Consider the following 15256-nt stretch of genomic DNA (forward strand, 5'->3'; position numbering starts at 1 on the left):
CATCGTTTAAGCTGATTCCTTGTAGAGTCCACAAATGGCCGCCACGTAGGCTATAAATGCGCTTGCACCTCGAATTTTCAATTATACAAACCTCGGAAATTAGAGCCTCATTTCACCTGAAATTGCTACTGCATGTATGTTGCAGCGCAGCAAACGTGGAGTAACAGTTTCATTGTAGTACGTTTTGTGGAAGCTGATATTTCTGCACTTAAAGTTTCGAAGTGGTAGCAAGAATAAGGATCTCACAGCGAAACCCCTTAACTTCACTTCTCTTTTTTCTATCATGCATGCTACTTACCACACTATGAGCAACAATCAATTCGAAACAAACGATTTTAAATTGGCTCACTACTTGACTAGCCTATTGGTCCCACGCAAATCGATTAACGTACCCCATTCTAGACGAAATTGCAGTACTACACTATGTTTGTTTTGATTCGCTATGCAAGTTTGACAGATAAAATGAGGGGCTCGTGGATTTTCCTATGTTTCGAGGGGTGCATCGATTAGCTTAGGACCGAAGAGAGTACCAGAGCTGACCCAAAAGTTGAGCACGTTTCTTCGGGACCTTCTGGTCTTAGAGTTATCTCTATGTATTTAGGCTTTATACAGCAATGAAACATAGTCATAATAACTAATATATTTCTCAATCATCAGTGTGGATATATTCTGGAGAAATCCACATGTGAATGTTCGGCGTTGATTACAAACGGAATGACAACGTTAACCACCGTCAGCAGAATGGCTCCCATCGTGGTGAATGCCTTCAGTTTAATCCATCGGTAATGGTCGTTAACCTGAAACACATGTAACTCATATTAAAAACGTCTCCCAGCCGGAATAACTGACATATCTCAACTCACCGCAATGGTCACCACAATAATGGCAATCAAAAGCTGCATCATCAGCGACAGAGTGACCAGAGTCATGCTGACGATAAAATCCTGCGACTCTCGAAAGCTTATCAGCAACCGCAGCTGGTTGCTGGTAGCAGCCAGGAACGACACATTCAGAGCAATCTCGATCACACTTCGGTAGAGATCGTAGTTGCTGTAGCTGAACCTCCAGCTGTACTCCGATGCACTTCCGTAGACTGACCCATTGGTGGCCGGGATCCCCGGCGAAGGTGGATCCGATGTGGGTGGGGTTGGCGATTTCGAATTTTTCTTCCCGCCGTTGGTTTCGGTGATCATGATGGACTGGCTTACCATCTTCTTGCAAATATGCGTGCTGAAGACGAACTTCTTCACAAGCTGTTTATGGGTAGACTGATGGGTACTGAACCATATTGTTATGATGTTATAGCATTGAATTGCCCGCTCTCATACGGAAGTGGGTGGAATGTGATCAATGAAGATGAACCGATTCGATGCTATGGAATTGTTTTATTCGTTCTCAAGCTAAGCGTTTACAATGAATGACAAGTTTCTGAGCAAGTGTTAAGTTGGTGCTACTACTGGTGATCCATCTGTGACCACCAGTGATGCAACCAGAATATTTATGACAGTTACAATGGTTACACCTATCGAAGTGGCAATTTTCAATCGTTCCATCTGTTTAGTACGTTTCGATTTCGGTTGACTCTGAAAGCGCAATCCGCATGGATGATTAGTTCTTTTGTTTGGCTACTGCAGTACCTACCTTAATTATAATAACACCACAAGCGACCAGCACCTGCAGCACCAGCGATACAATAACCAACGTGATGCACGCAATGTACGTCTTCGAGCGGTTGTTGTAGGTTATCAGCAGTCGCAGCTGGTTGGCGTTGGCCGTCAGGAGCGATATGTCCATAGCACTCGCAGCGATGCCTTTGTGGATATCGTACGTTTGAGTTTGCTGACCGCGACTTCGCCGGCCGCCGTCGATTTCCGTTTCGCTGTGGCTGTGGGGCACCATCAGTAGACTCGTGGCTTCGGCTCCGGACGCACGGCTGCTGGTTTGTTTCGGAGGTTCGACCCGCGATGCGCTGATGGAGTTCATTTCGAGAAAATCTTCCTGTTCTTTGGCCATTTTGGTTTCTTGAGTGTTGGAATGAAAGTTGATTAAATATGACTCCTATGCTTGGGGGGAGTTTACCTTCGAAAAGCAATTATGTTGCGTGTTAAAATGTTTTTTTTTAATATATATAAAAAAGTTGTGTCAACGAGTTTGGGTCACATTTTTTTGGGTCACCCAGATTCTGGAGTTGTGGTTTCGGTGGAAATAAGCTATCTTTGAACTCAGAAAACTTTCGGGATGTTGTATTACTTTTATTCAATCTACCTTCCTTATATGTAATCGTTTATGTATGTTTTCAACATTTCATATAGGGGAAATGGCTGTAATGTTGGCCTTTGGATCTAATATTGGGCCCATCGCTAAAAATCTGCTATTTAACAATTTTATCTAGATGAAAGCGTCATTGGGACGATACTAAGGGATATTTTTGGTCGCTATTGAAAATTTAGTCGATTGCTGAATTTATGTATTGGCCCAAATTAGGAGCATTTCCCTTTAAATATTTTCGAAATTAACCTAAAGATGCTCCTTATACCATAGAATTAACTCTAAGACCAGAAGGTCCCGAAGAAAGGTGTTCAACTTTTTGGCTTGACTCTGGTACTATCTTCGGTCCCAAGCTAATCGATGCACCCCTCGAAACATAGGAAAATCCACGAACCCCTCATTTTATCTGTCAAACTTTCATAGCGAATCAAAACAAACATAGTGTAGTACTAGAATTTCGACTATTACGGGGTACGTTAATCGATTTGCTTGGGACCAATACGCTAGTCAAGTACCCAAGTAACCAACAAGCCCGCTAATTCGCCTTTTTAACAATATAAGGCTGATACACGGCTAAAATAGGGCATGCTAAACTTTATATTAGCCGCATATAAGCCTTATATTGCAATATATTAAATCATGAAGACGTAGTTACCCAAGTATCCATCAAGCCCGCTAATGCAAAAAGTGCAATATAAGCCTAATATAAAAACTGAAAGCCGTATTTCAACCTTATACAAGTAGGTAAAGTAGGTATCAGGCAAGTAGGTAGTATCAACAATCAATACGAAACTAACGATTTCAAATTGGCTCACTACTTGACTAGCCTATTGGTCCCAAGCAAAGCGACCAACGTACCCCATTCTAGTATAAATTCCAGTACTACACTATGTTTGTTTCGATTCGCTATGAAAGTTTGACAGACAAAATGAGGGGTTCGTGGATCAGTCCGCATCGTGCTCTCTTGCCGTGCGGATCTATTTGCTTTTTGCTGAAAGAAGTGTTACTACTACCTAAAGCTACAACAAATTTAAACAGCACTTTTCAGTGCTCAACCTGTAAAAATGTTCTACCTTGTTCAACTCTTATTCCTCTTCGATCCTTGTTTGGACCCTACCCGAGGTAATCCTTCTTGGATATCGATTTGGAAAATTCCTCTTCGATCCTTCAGATTCTTATAGTAATCTGCTTGGAAGTCGATTTGGATAAAAATTTACTGCCGCCAGAAAAAGAAAGGGGCAAACTCTTGATCCCCCTTCTGATGAAATTAATTTGAGTAATCAATTTGATTTGCTCACAGATGATGAGAATGAACCATCATCCAAGAAAAATTCTAAATAGTAAACTTTCCCGGCTTAATGCCAAGAAGGAAAAGATTCCCCCTATTGTGATAACCACTTCCGATTTCCATGCTCTTCGCATGGAACTTTTGGATTTCGTGAAAGTTAAATTTTCACTACAAATTGGACGTCGGGGTGAATGCCGAATATTGGCTGAAACCTTGGACGGATTTAAATGTCTTCTCAAGTATCTTACTGAGAAGCAGCACAAATTTTTTACTTACGACATCAAAACTGAACGTGTGTTCAAGGTTGTCATGAAAGAACTGCCCAGTGCACAGTGGTCCAGAATGCAGATTTAGGTGGAGTGATATGTTTTGAGCCTGAAATTGAAACTTTAGACTAAAAGTCTCTCGTACAAAGTTGTTCCTTGTAGTTAGGCCCTCATTTTTTGACAATGAATTCTAGGGTGGCTCTTATTATCATTAAAATCAAAAATCTAACTTTTTTGTTTAAATAAATTAAGGTATACATTCTTGGACAAAGTTATAGCTGAGCTAATTTCAAGCAACTTTGTTCAAAACAACTTTTTTGTATCTCTTAAATTGACCGATTTAGAGCTATTTTCTTGAGTTGAGTTAGGGTGGCGCTAAAAAAACAGTTATTTTGCTATAGTTTTCTTATTTCAAATTTCTCAGCAAAGGTGCTTTGAAATGACTTTTAGATCTTTAAAAGGCGCAAATTTTTGCTCCAGAAAGCTTGTCAATACCTTTCGCCGATCAAGAGTTATTGACGTTTTTGTACTAAAAATATGCATTTTCAAATGGTAATATCTCTGGTTGGGGCAAAAAAAAAGTTTTTATACGGCATTTGAAAGGGCGTATGGCGCCATCTGAAGATCTAAAAGTCATTTCAAGACACCTTTGCTGAGAAATTTGAAATAAGAAAACTAGATCAAAATAACTGTTTTTTTTAGCGCCACCCTAACTCAATTCAAGAAAATAGCTCTAAATCGGTCAATTTAAGAGATACAAAAAAGTTGTTTTGAACAAAGTTGCTTGAAATTAGCTCAGCTATAACTTTGCCAAAGAAAGTATACCCTAATTTATTCAAACAAAAAATTTAGATTTTTTATTTTAATGATAATAAGAACCACCCTAGAATTCATTGTTATAAAAATGAGGGTCTAACTATAAGGAACAACTTTGTAGAAGAGACTTTTAGCTAAAGTTTCAATTTCAGGCTCAAAACATATCATTCCACCTAAATCTGTATTCTGGACCACTGTGTAGTGGTGAATCCCTGGATCAGATCAAAGATGAACTGGCAAAATTACTTGGAGTTGTGCCACTCCAAGTAATCAAAATGAAAATGAAATCCCGTCCTGGCGATTGGCGCAACGGGATTTCTAATGATTTTTATTTAGTTCACTTCAAGTCTAGTGAACTTAACAACCTTAAGGCCTTAGAAAAAGCTAGCCTTATGTTCCATGTCCGAGTGAAGTGGGAACACTTCAGGAAGACTGGAGGAAATTTCCAAAACCTCACTCAGTGCCGTAAGTGCCAGGGATGGGGTCACGGAACTAAAAATTGCTACATGCCAGCTAAATGCATGAATTGTGGTGATTCCTCTCACGCAAAGGACGACTGTCCTGTGAAGGAAGATCCTAAGAAATTTAAATGTTCAAATTGTGGTGAAAACCACAAATCCAATTTTTGGGAATGCGACTAAGCGACAGGTAGGAAACGCTCCACGTTTCCGACCAGGTACAAATTACTCTGCTGTTAACAACGGTCAGCGAGGAACAAATTCTACATTCGTACCCGTAGGTACAAATCCCAAGTAACATTGTAAGTTTTATCGAGGTTTTGAAGTATGCTACAAGTCTAAATCATGGTCTACAGAACCCTCATAAAACCAAAATTGTTACTTGGGATATAACCCCTGCTTCAAATTTTTCATCTATACCTACTCCCCTCGCTGCTAACAATGTTCAGTGAGTTAATGGAGCTACATATGCCAGTGATGCCACATATACAGATTTATCTGTAATCATACAGATTTTTTTCAATATTTTGATACAGATATCTATATATACAGATAACAGATTTTTGAAAAATATACAGATTTTTCCGATATTTCAAATAAAGGAATATATTTTTATTTTTTATATATTTATTAATTCTGATAAATAATCGTTTCTTCCTTTTAGGCAGCTTGAATTCAATCTGAGCATCAAACCCGAATCGTATTTTTCACTAAATAAATTATTATTGTTTTAGTTTCAAAGAACTTGGAATCTTTTGAATGGACTTCTGATGTTCAGATGTTTTTATTTCTCGTTGGAAGGAATATTAGTTTCCCTTTCTATTTGTTTAATTAACCATGTCACATGGTGACAGATACAAAGGTTAATTAAATATATGTTTGACAACTCGGTAAACAAGCCATTTTATAAAACCTACATAGTGGTTGGTTGCAGTTTGTGAGTCGAAGAATCAACTGGATATTTTTATGAATATTGCATGTAATTCGACTAAACTTCCTGTAAAAGTTCTGTGTTATCTCTAATATCCAGATAAAGGTTTGCATAATCTGAGACGTAAATAAATCAAATTCTAGGGAATTGTGATAGTTACTTCATAAAGCAAATTTTAAATCGGAAACAGATTTGTCTCTTACAACTGGTACTTAATGTTTTGTATTTTCAGACAGTAGAAGAGATACGAAACACTACACAAAATCAAGATTGTAGAATTTCAATTTTTTTAAAATAGACTATTTCTTTAGAAAGCTAACTTTAGTATTTTTTCATGATTCTGAACATTAAACAAACTCCTTCTGAACTATGAATTTGCTCAATGGAGATTTACGTAAATCCGCACTGAGACCATAATATAGAAGTTATACAAATTTTTTTACAGATTTTTGTCAGCCAGATACGCGTCTTTTTAGAAACATATGGGAAGTCGGGAAGTGGACCACCCAAGTAATCACCAAGCCCTCTAATAGCCCGATAATCGCCCTTTCTGCAATATAAGGTTAATATAGGGCTTCCATACTTTAAATCAGCCTTATATAGCAAAAAAAAACAATTAGTTGGCTTGTTGGTTGCTTGCGAATATTGTTAATTTATAATATTTGGTACTGCTCAAGTAACCAGCAAGCCGTTAATCGCTCGATAACGGCCCTTTTTGAAATATAAGGCTGATATACAGCTTTCAATTTTCATATTAGCCTTATATCAGTCATTATATTGCACTTTTTGCATTAGCGGGCGTGATGTTACTTGGGTGGCTTCATCCACTGAACGCCACTCGCCAGCCCGCTAGATCTTTTAATTAATCAATAATGAACTGTCAATGGAATTTAATCATACATATGACGGATAACCTCAATCCAGCGAAAGATGACTGTTAGCGTGATAAAAAAAACGATTTAATCGGTCTCAATTATATCAGAACTCTAGCATCTAGCCTATTAACACGCAACAATAGTTGTTTTTCTTCAGCTGGTAGTTAGCGATCGCCAATACAAATGCCGCACTACCAATTGACTGACAAGCACGACTCAAACCTTCACTCACTTTTCTGATGTTTATGCGCTATCAAATAGGTTCCGGATCTTCTGTTTCACTCACAACACCGTGCTCGGCACATCACAAAACTCAGCGATTCCCTATTAGTTCCACATGGCTGCAAATTGGAATGCAGATTCACAATCTTCGATTCACGGGACAACAATATTCAGCACCGCGCGACGAGTGAGTGACGTGCATGCACTTTCGCTGACCCGACGCCACGAGACTACTGATGTTCTAGCCTGTGTCACATAATTAGCTGAATGTAGAGCAAACTTTTCAATGCTGAAACCTTCTTTTTCTTCCTTTTTATCAATACCACTTGTTTTTTTGTGCGGTTTCGCACTTGATAACGTTTATATGCGTTTCTCAGCTGTTCGTTCTATATGCTGGAGTGTGCTTTTTAACTTCCGAACGTAACTTCGCCTGTGACGAACCGCCGTCGATAGACTGAAAACACTGTGCGCATAGCAGCTTGCTAAAAGAGATGCATTCGATTGATTCTTACTGGCTGCTGCAAACGATCGTTGATGATGCTGCTTAGTATGTGTATTTAGTAGTAAGTATGGCGACGGACGCATTTTGCACAATCTGAAATGTACTGAGTAATGAGTATGAAGATTTGATGTACAGTGTGTGAGAGCGACTGTGCTGCAATGAATCACTCGGAATTTAACTGGGATGTACCGACTAAGTTTAATTAATATGCATAATTTGATGAGAGCATCTTGAAATGTGCATCTTAATGCTAATCTAATCTAATCTAATCTAATCTAACACCAACACAGCCAGTTCTTGAAAGCATCCTGGAAAATAATGGATATACCTCCATAATTTTTCTTGTCTATTTGAGATATGTTTCACATCGAAGATGCGTCACACATATCAAAACGGCCAGGCCTACTGTGCAGCATTTTAAGGGCAAGATGATTCAGAAAACATCGGGCCTGTTTAAATCGAAGATTTAAACACGATGCTTCAGAATCCAATAAAAGGATGAAACATGGACATCTCGTACCGTACGTTCCGATTTTGGTAATTATATGATTGGTTGGTCGTTGGAAGCATCAAAGCTAGAAAGGTTAAGTGATGCTCCATTTTCTTCTGACGGTTGGGACATGAGCACTAACTCTTGTCCTAGCCTTTTATGGCTTATGGCTATAGCGCCATTACTCGCTTTCTGAAAAGAGAAGAGGGAAAGGAAAAGGAGAAGGACAAAGGGAAAAGGATTATGTAAACTCTATGAACACAATCAATATTTTAATTTGCAATATACAATATAGATTTGCATATCAGCGGTGGTCACTACCCGAGTCTTGTCACTATTATCAAGTCATAAAATCCTTTCATTACTGAAAAAATCCTGATCTTATATCAGTAACGCACCACAAAAAGGTGATTTCCAAGGGGTGGTCACTCTACACACTTGTTTTGCGCCAACTTTTTTCTCAGTGTACCTCACTGTGCCGCAGCTGTACCGGCAGTGCTAAGAAGTCATTGAACTGACTTTTGATTGCTTGTGAATAATGCCTTGTTTGGCAACCCGGTATTTTAACAGCTCTTGTTTTTGTTTTGTTTTTCAATGTTTTCAAAAACGACATGGACTCCAGTTGGGACTACACACTGGATTCAGCCATCTCCAAGGATGCCTGCAACGGACGAGCTTCGTTGCTACACGATCCTTCCATCTTCGGCGGAAGGCCGACCCCGCACAACGAACGTAAATCATTAGTCAACCAACTCTTCTGGGAGCCGGTGGAGGAAACGGACTTGCACCGGAAACCAACACCGACCGGAACACACGTCGGACTGATGAAGGACGCACCGCTGACCCGAAACGGACGAGCCAATTATCCAAGCAGAACTACTTGTCTGAGTCCACCAACCCGTACACCCTGCCGGACAATTCTATCAGCTTCAAGGTCTTCCAAAACAATCGCTTCCCAGGCCAGCAAAAATCGTATTCTCCACTTCTTCAATACCCCACCCGTATGCCGCCCGAGGATCTGCTGCTGACTGCATTCACCACCAAGGACTGCCACCCGTCGCAAGTGCGAATGTTCCTGCTGAAATTGGAAAGTTCCTCCTCCGGATTGGTCGAGTTCCCGAGCGTAGCAATGGCAGTGAACGCCATCATGAAGTGCAACCACAGCGCGATCGATCACAAATCCACAAAACTCCCGTTCATTATGAAGCTGTTAGTTGGAAGTGCAAAAAGGCAGGAGTAAAAATAATTTGTTGAACTAGGTATTTGAGATTTTGCCAAGACGGTCCTTCACCATTATATGTTGAACGTTTAAAAATGATTGGTGTAGCAGCCACCGCCATGGATGTATTCGAGCAGTTCGAAGCCGTGGGAGCTGTATCGCTAGTTCGTGTAGCCAATGCCCGGAAACCTCGGTCAGGTCAAGATACCGCTGTTAGCTGTTCTTCGTCTGGGAGGAAATGTGGATGCGACTGCCGTGGGTGTAACGATTTTGAGAATCCTTACGAGATTCACGATTGTTTTGAAAATAATTTGACTAGGAGTGGCAACATCATTAACATTTTGACACATGCACACTGCGCAGGCGCAGAAAAATTTCAGTGTTGTCAGTAACTTTAAAGATCATAAAAATTGTAACCATGGGTGCCAAAGAACGCCAATGACTGCACCCGAGTATGCCCAAGTTTGATTTTGGCACACTGTTTCGAGTGACCAACCCCTTGGTGATTTCCCAACGTTACTGGGTTGAAAAGATAAAAATTTACTAAATTCAACGAACTCACCAAGTTTAGCCAATTGAACTGAAGGCTGGCTGACATGTGTTGATCTAGAAGTCCAAATTGTAGACGAAGCTTGACGAAGGTCAATATGAACTAGTCCGGTTTATGGTAGTTGCGCGGAATGTCTTCCGTCGATTTGAGATAAACAAATATTCGGATGTATGTACACAGCAAAAAAATAATTTTGATATCACGTCAAAGTGGATGCACTACAATCATGTCGAAAATATGGTGTAATATTACTTGCTAAAAAGGACAAAATTATCATTAATACAATGCATGAACTGACATTACGCTGCTTTTACTGCATTTGTTTATTTATGTGGTCATAAAAATTACATGAAATTTTCGACATGATTGTAGTGCATCCACTTTGATGTGATATCAAAATTATTTTTTTGCTGTGTAGTCGATTTTTTATGTGCATTGGCAAGCCTTTTCGTGGCCAATAGTCAGGTTCAACGCTGCGACTCAACGAATGATGGAACTAATGATGGGACGAAACGAATGATGGGACGCCTCGTGGAGGTTCTACTTGTCTTCGGAACAGCTTCTCAGTGGCAAATAATAGGGACTGAAGAACTAGAAATTGTCTCCTGGGCCTGGGTTTGACCAGATCAGCAACAGATTATAGATAAAAAAAACTCCACGGAAAAAAACAAACGTCAGGTTTGTTACCGTTTTGGTTCCTGTACCCTATTGATTCTCTTCGAGCGAGAAAAATCAGAAGATAGCGAGAGCGAGGAATAGGGTATATGTGTGTTCATTGTGAATTCAATCTGTATGTCAGTTTCTTGTATGCAAGAATTGTCTTGTTTTGAATGTAAATATAATTAAATATGTAAGGCAAATGAAAGACCACTCCCAAGCCAACGATCCAATTAAATATTGTAACCCAGTCACACCAACAACACATAACACAGAACACATAACGGTAAGGAGTAAGGATGAAGGTGGGCGTTGGAAACAAGAGAAGGATATGGACAAGGGGTGGTGAAAAAGTGGGAGGGAGGTGGAAATGGGCTTAGGTCAAGGGGGAAGCTACTGGGTCAAACTGAAGAGAAGGTGCTCTTTCACGTTAGCCATTGCGCGAGATAGATCGATCTGCCAAGTTAAGTTTCTTAAAAGTTTTGAAGAGAAGTGAAAAATATAGAGTCGCCAACAAATACCGGCGAAACTACCGAATACAGAGTCAGGACCCATTAATTACGGGCTAAATCACGAGGGCGTCCGTTAACACGCCAACACCCGTGTAGCAAGCGTCCATCGGTTATATACCGACGACCACTGGGAGACCACCGTCGATCACCCGATCGAGTCCCAGTGCAACATCCGTCGTGCCACACGGTGACAACCGTCGAGTACTGGCATCCACCGTGAGCAGTCCGTTCATCCGCCGCCGAAAAACCCCACCCGCTGCAGAATCCCGTCATCGCTGGCCAGCACTACACACACATACACACTACAGACACTGAAATCGTAAGTAATAAAAGAGTAAAAGTGATAAAAAGGTGTTTTGTTCTTCTGATCAGTGCCGACAAGCCAGGAGCCGACCTTGAAGCTCTAGGGTTTCAAGCTCGAGCTAGCCAATAAAAGAGGCAAGTGTAGCCCACCCCAGAAAATCTCCGTGGCTAGACCAGAGGTTAGGAGAATCCCTTTAAACTAGCCCAAATGGCTAGCCATTAACAGGTTCGATCACACGCACAGCCTACTCTCTTGAAATGTGCATATTAATGCTGTGGGAAGAAAGTGAATAAAGATACCTACAGGTACTTATTGTGCTCAGTATTCTATAGCGATTGGCTCAAAATAGGACGATGGGCCTATGTGACAACCCGCAATACAGCATCATATATTTGGTATTATCGCATCGAATATGACATAAATCATCGATGTTGAAAAACTCGTGTAAGTTTACATAGACCTGAAGTACCAAAAATTGGTGTACTAGCGAGTAATGGTAACTATTAATATTTGATCAATATCGGTGTTTATGTTGATGATTGTTTCGAACAACCTGTTGTTATCTCTATAATAATGAAATCATCATCCCAACCTGTTGTTATAGTTGGTATCGACGGTGTTGTTGATGCGTGTAGCACCACGTGCGAAGTTACCACCCTTCACCATTGCCGTTGGCAACACAGCACCCATCGTTATTTATTTATTTATCGATCCAGTTCAAATTTTTCACCCTCCCGTCGGTGCGGTCCATCGGAATTTGTCTTATCATAATAAATTCTTCAACACCTTCTGACCGAAATGACCTACCGCAGTCACATCGTGGGACCATCGCGTGCATTCGATCACATCTACGATCCGTTGTACGTCGCCTCCGATCAGAAGGATGTCTGTCGGGCGAACAACGCAGCCCTCAGTCGATCGGCTCCGATCGGGATCTTTCCGGTGTATCAAACCATGTTCAGTGAACTGCCCCGGATGACCCGTAATCACTACGTGATGCATCGGAATCCTCTTCCGTATTACCCCGATATGCAGGTAAATTCCGAGGTGAAGGTGCCGTTCGTTCCGGATGTATCGAGGATTCTCGGTACGGAACGTTCCAAGTTCTTCTGTCATCCGACGGCCGGCGAGACGGGTACGTTGCTCAAGCTAAACGAGAGTATGGAGGAGTTTTGCCACTGTGATCAATCGGCAGAACCACGGTTCAAGGATGCTGCGTCCCAGACCATGTATCGAGAGTCTTCCGCTCAAACGCAACCTTGGATGCCGACGGCAGTGCTGAAAGATGCAGACTTGGGTACGGCTGAGATCGTTTATGTAGCGGAAATGCTGCAACATACGCGCTATCCGGGAATTAACGAGGTGGAAATCATCGAGCGTGCAAGGAAGAAGCGAAACTGGGAGTACTCGGTGGGAAGCTGCGATTCAGCGGATGAGTGGGCGCAGCAGAAGCTGGTTCTACAGATTTTCGAGTGGGAGGAATGGGTGGCACGCGAGCGTCAGATCGATCGGTATCAAATGTTGCGACTCCAGCTGGTAGCGAAGATTATGGAAAAACGTGAGAGGGACACGAAGCAAGCCACCGAGAGTAAGATGGAGAATACCAAGAACAGGATCAACGAACAGAGGAACAAAGCGATGGAGAAACTGAAGATCAACTATGAGCGGAACATGCGAAAATTGGAGAAGAAACGGAATGATTCAAAGGCGAACAAATTCCGTTCGCCGCATGTCCCGAAACCGGAGGAAACTACCGTGGCGGCTACACAAAAGAAGGGATTCTGTAAAAAATCCTACAACTATGACCCGAATCTGATTGAAGTTGGGTTAGTAGCTATTTTATTTTTTGATGGGGTGTTCTTAATACACAAATCGACTTTCAATTCCAGATTAACAAAGTTGGAGAAGAAGATCACCATAACGCACAAGATGAAGGATGTTAACAATCAACGTCCAGAACTGTGGAAACCTAAGGAAGTCTGCCGGGAGTTCCAAAAAGGATTTTGGTCCGACCATTTCCTACGAAAGCTTTACGATTCCCTCAAAGTAAGTCGAACAGTTTCCAACGGAAATCCCCGATTAACATTCCCCTCTTGCAGCATTTTCGGCACAAGAAAGATACGAAACCGGAGATGCCAAAGTGCCTGATTGTGGTATCGTCCCCTACCGAGAGCATCGTCGATTCCCCACCCAGAGTCAGTGAAGAACGGGAAGATGATATTCTCTACCAGCAAGCCGTCCTACTTCAAAAATTGATCAATGGCCGTGCCACACAGGAAATGATCCACAAAGACTACGCCGCAGACCGGGACCTCGTCGAAGATCTCATTTCCACTCATCGTCTCCCGGTGGTAGAAGAATTCTTCCCTATTGATCCTATCAAAACGGGAAGCGTTCGCGAAAAGTATCTGCACATTCTGCGCAACGAACAGCTGCTAGACGAATTCGTGGAGAACTGCACTCATGCTCAAATGACTTCCCTCATGACAACTCTGGAGCGGGAACTGTCTAGACTGCAGAACGAGCGAAACACCCATGCGTTCTACCTGTTGACCGAGCAGGAGCGCTACTTCCGTGAGGCACGTGAAACTCGCCACATTTCGGAGATGAAATTTCAGGATAACGAAGAGTTGTCAATCTACCTGGAGAATGCTCTTCTGGAGAAAGTTGAAGGAGATAGCCTGGACGATACACGCGGGCAAATTCAAGAACTGATTAAGAAATTCGACACGGAAGCTGACAAACGTATAAACTCAATCGACGAACCAGCTCAGAACCATGGAACCATCGCTTCCTGCCTGATGGACGAACTGCTGATGCCGGATGTCTACCGTAGAGTTGCTAGGGAGAACATCAAGATGAAGCAGAAGCCGCTCCTATCGGAAGCCCACGAAGCGATTTTCCAACAAGTCGATCTCAAACCGTTGGATTCCGTTCCAGAAGAAGTGATGGAAACATTGCGGAAAGAATCGGCAGCAGCTGAGATCGTAGCTTTGGAAGAAGCCCCGGATTTGGACACACGTAGTGAAGGTCAAATAATTATTGGGGACATTTTGAGCAACGTTATTGACTGTGCCCTGTCGGAGAACGAAGTGGACGATATTCCGGAGGATGTTGGAACCAACTTTTTTGGCTTGAAGTCGGGAGCGGGAGATGAAGGTGCTGGTGAGGAAGAAGAAGCTGAGAAGATGGCCAGCATGCTGATTGAAGATATGATTACACATGTATGCGAAGCACCGGAGGAGTAATTTCTATGCTTGGACAATAATATATTGCACTGTCGTTTAAAATCTTCTGAGTGAAAGTGTTTTTATTCCGATGAACTGACCCAGAAAGGTTATCGCCAGAAACATAACATAATCTGAGGAAGGCTGAGACGGCTGTAGCTTGCAAGTACACTCAATTCTTTTTCTGTGCGATTTTTTTTTTTTCGTCCGCATTTTTGATCATGTGATCTCAGACTGCAACCAAATTTTATTCAGCTTGTTTAAAACAATCAGAAAAAAGTCATAGAAAAATATGGTGGTGTTGGCATTTCTGTATTCGTGGTTATCGCGTAAAATCAGAATTGAGTGTGTTTGTTTTTATTTGGTATAATTATCTCGCTGAAATAAATACAATAAACTTAAAATCGTTGATTACCGGGGTTATTAAAGGTTAAGGTTTATTTGGCAAAAATATAGCATTTTCAGTGCATTGCCACAGTTCAAAATCAAAACATTGATAGACATTAATTCAATGAATTACAATTACAGATTATGTGTACATGCACTTTTTTTTCGTATCTTTATTAAGGAGACTTTCAGCCCTGGGCTGGTTCGTCTCCGCCATGCACTTTTGGCCCTGGCAGAAAAAAAGTGCTCATTAGTGTTATGTCGTTTTTGTTTTTGCGGTGTAG

General features: G+C 41.4%; 3 protein-coding genes across 3 annotated transcripts; 1 reads left to right on the plus strand and 2 right to left on the minus strand.

Annotated features, from left to right (window-relative positions):
* Positions 1-386: 386 nt before the first annotated feature.
* Positions 387-1321, minus strand: LOC135704019 (uncharacterized). Its single transcript, XM_065225382.1, has 2 exons — positions 864-1321; positions 387-797 (listed from the first exon to the last, which is right to left on the minus strand). Exons 1-2 carry the CDS (start codon positions 1209-1211, stop codon positions 654-656), a joined length of 492 nt encoding a protein of 163 aa, XP_065081454.1. The 5' UTR covers positions 1212-1321; the 3' UTR covers positions 387-653.
* A 42-nt stretch (positions 1322-1363) lies between these two features.
* On the minus strand, positions 1364-7559 carry LOC135704018 (ninjurin-B-like). Its single transcript, XM_065225381.1, has 3 exons — positions 7135-7559; positions 1642-2021; positions 1364-1583 (listed from the first exon to the last, which is right to left on the minus strand). The coding sequence occupies exons 2-3, from the start codon at positions 2011-2013 to the stop codon at positions 1440-1442; spliced, it is 516 nt and encodes a 171-aa protein (XP_065081453.1). The 5' UTR covers positions 2014-2021; positions 7135-7559; the 3' UTR covers positions 1364-1439.
* Positions 7560-12141: 4582 nt separating this feature from the next.
* LOC135704020 (cilia- and flagella-associated protein 91-like) lies at positions 12142-14606 on the plus strand. Its single transcript, XM_065225383.1, has 3 exons — positions 12142-13184; positions 13248-13404; positions 13458-14606. Exons 1-3 carry the CDS (start codon positions 12157-12159, stop codon positions 14604-14606), a joined length of 2334 nt encoding a protein of 777 aa, XP_065081455.1. The 5' UTR covers positions 12142-12156.
* The last annotated feature ends 650 nt before the right edge of the window (positions 14607-15256 follow it).

This window comes from Ochlerotatus camptorhynchus, unplaced genomic scaffold (assembly GCF_037179485.1).
Source record: "Ochlerotatus camptorhynchus isolate MF236.1 unplaced genomic scaffold, CSIRO-AGI_Acam_v1.1 ptg000229l, whole genome shotgun sequence".
Lineage (NCBI taxonomy): Eukaryota > Metazoa > Arthropoda > Insecta > Diptera > Culicidae > Ochlerotatus > Ochlerotatus camptorhynchus.

Coding starts and splice junctions, on each gene's coding strand:
- LOC135704019 (XM_065225382.1), bottom strand. CDS start 1,211: ATGGTAAGCCAGTCCATCATGATCACCGAAACCAACGGCGGGAAGAAA. Junction 798..863: donor TTATTGTGGTGACCATTGCG/GTGAGTTGAGAT, acceptor CATGTGTTTCAG/GTTAACGACCATTACCGATG.
- LOC135704018 (XM_065225381.1), bottom strand. CDS start 2,013: ATGGCCAAAGAACAGGAAGATTTTCTCGAAATGAACTCCATCAGCGCA. Junction 1,584..1,641: donor GTGGTGTTATTATAATTAAG/GTAGGTACTGCA, acceptor TTGCGCTTTCAG/AGTCAACCGAAATCGAAACG.
- LOC135704020 (XM_065225383.1), top strand. CDS start 12,157: ATGACCTACCGCAGTCACATCGTGGGACCATCGCGTGCATTCGATCAC. Junction 13,185..13,247: donor CCGAATCTGATTGAAGTTGG/GTTAGTAGCTAT, acceptor TTTCAATTCCAG/ATTAACAAAGTTGGAGAAGA. Junction 13,405..13,457: donor AGCTTTACGATTCCCTCAAA/GTAAGTCGAACA, acceptor CCCCTCTTGCAG/CATTTTCGGCACAAGAAAGA.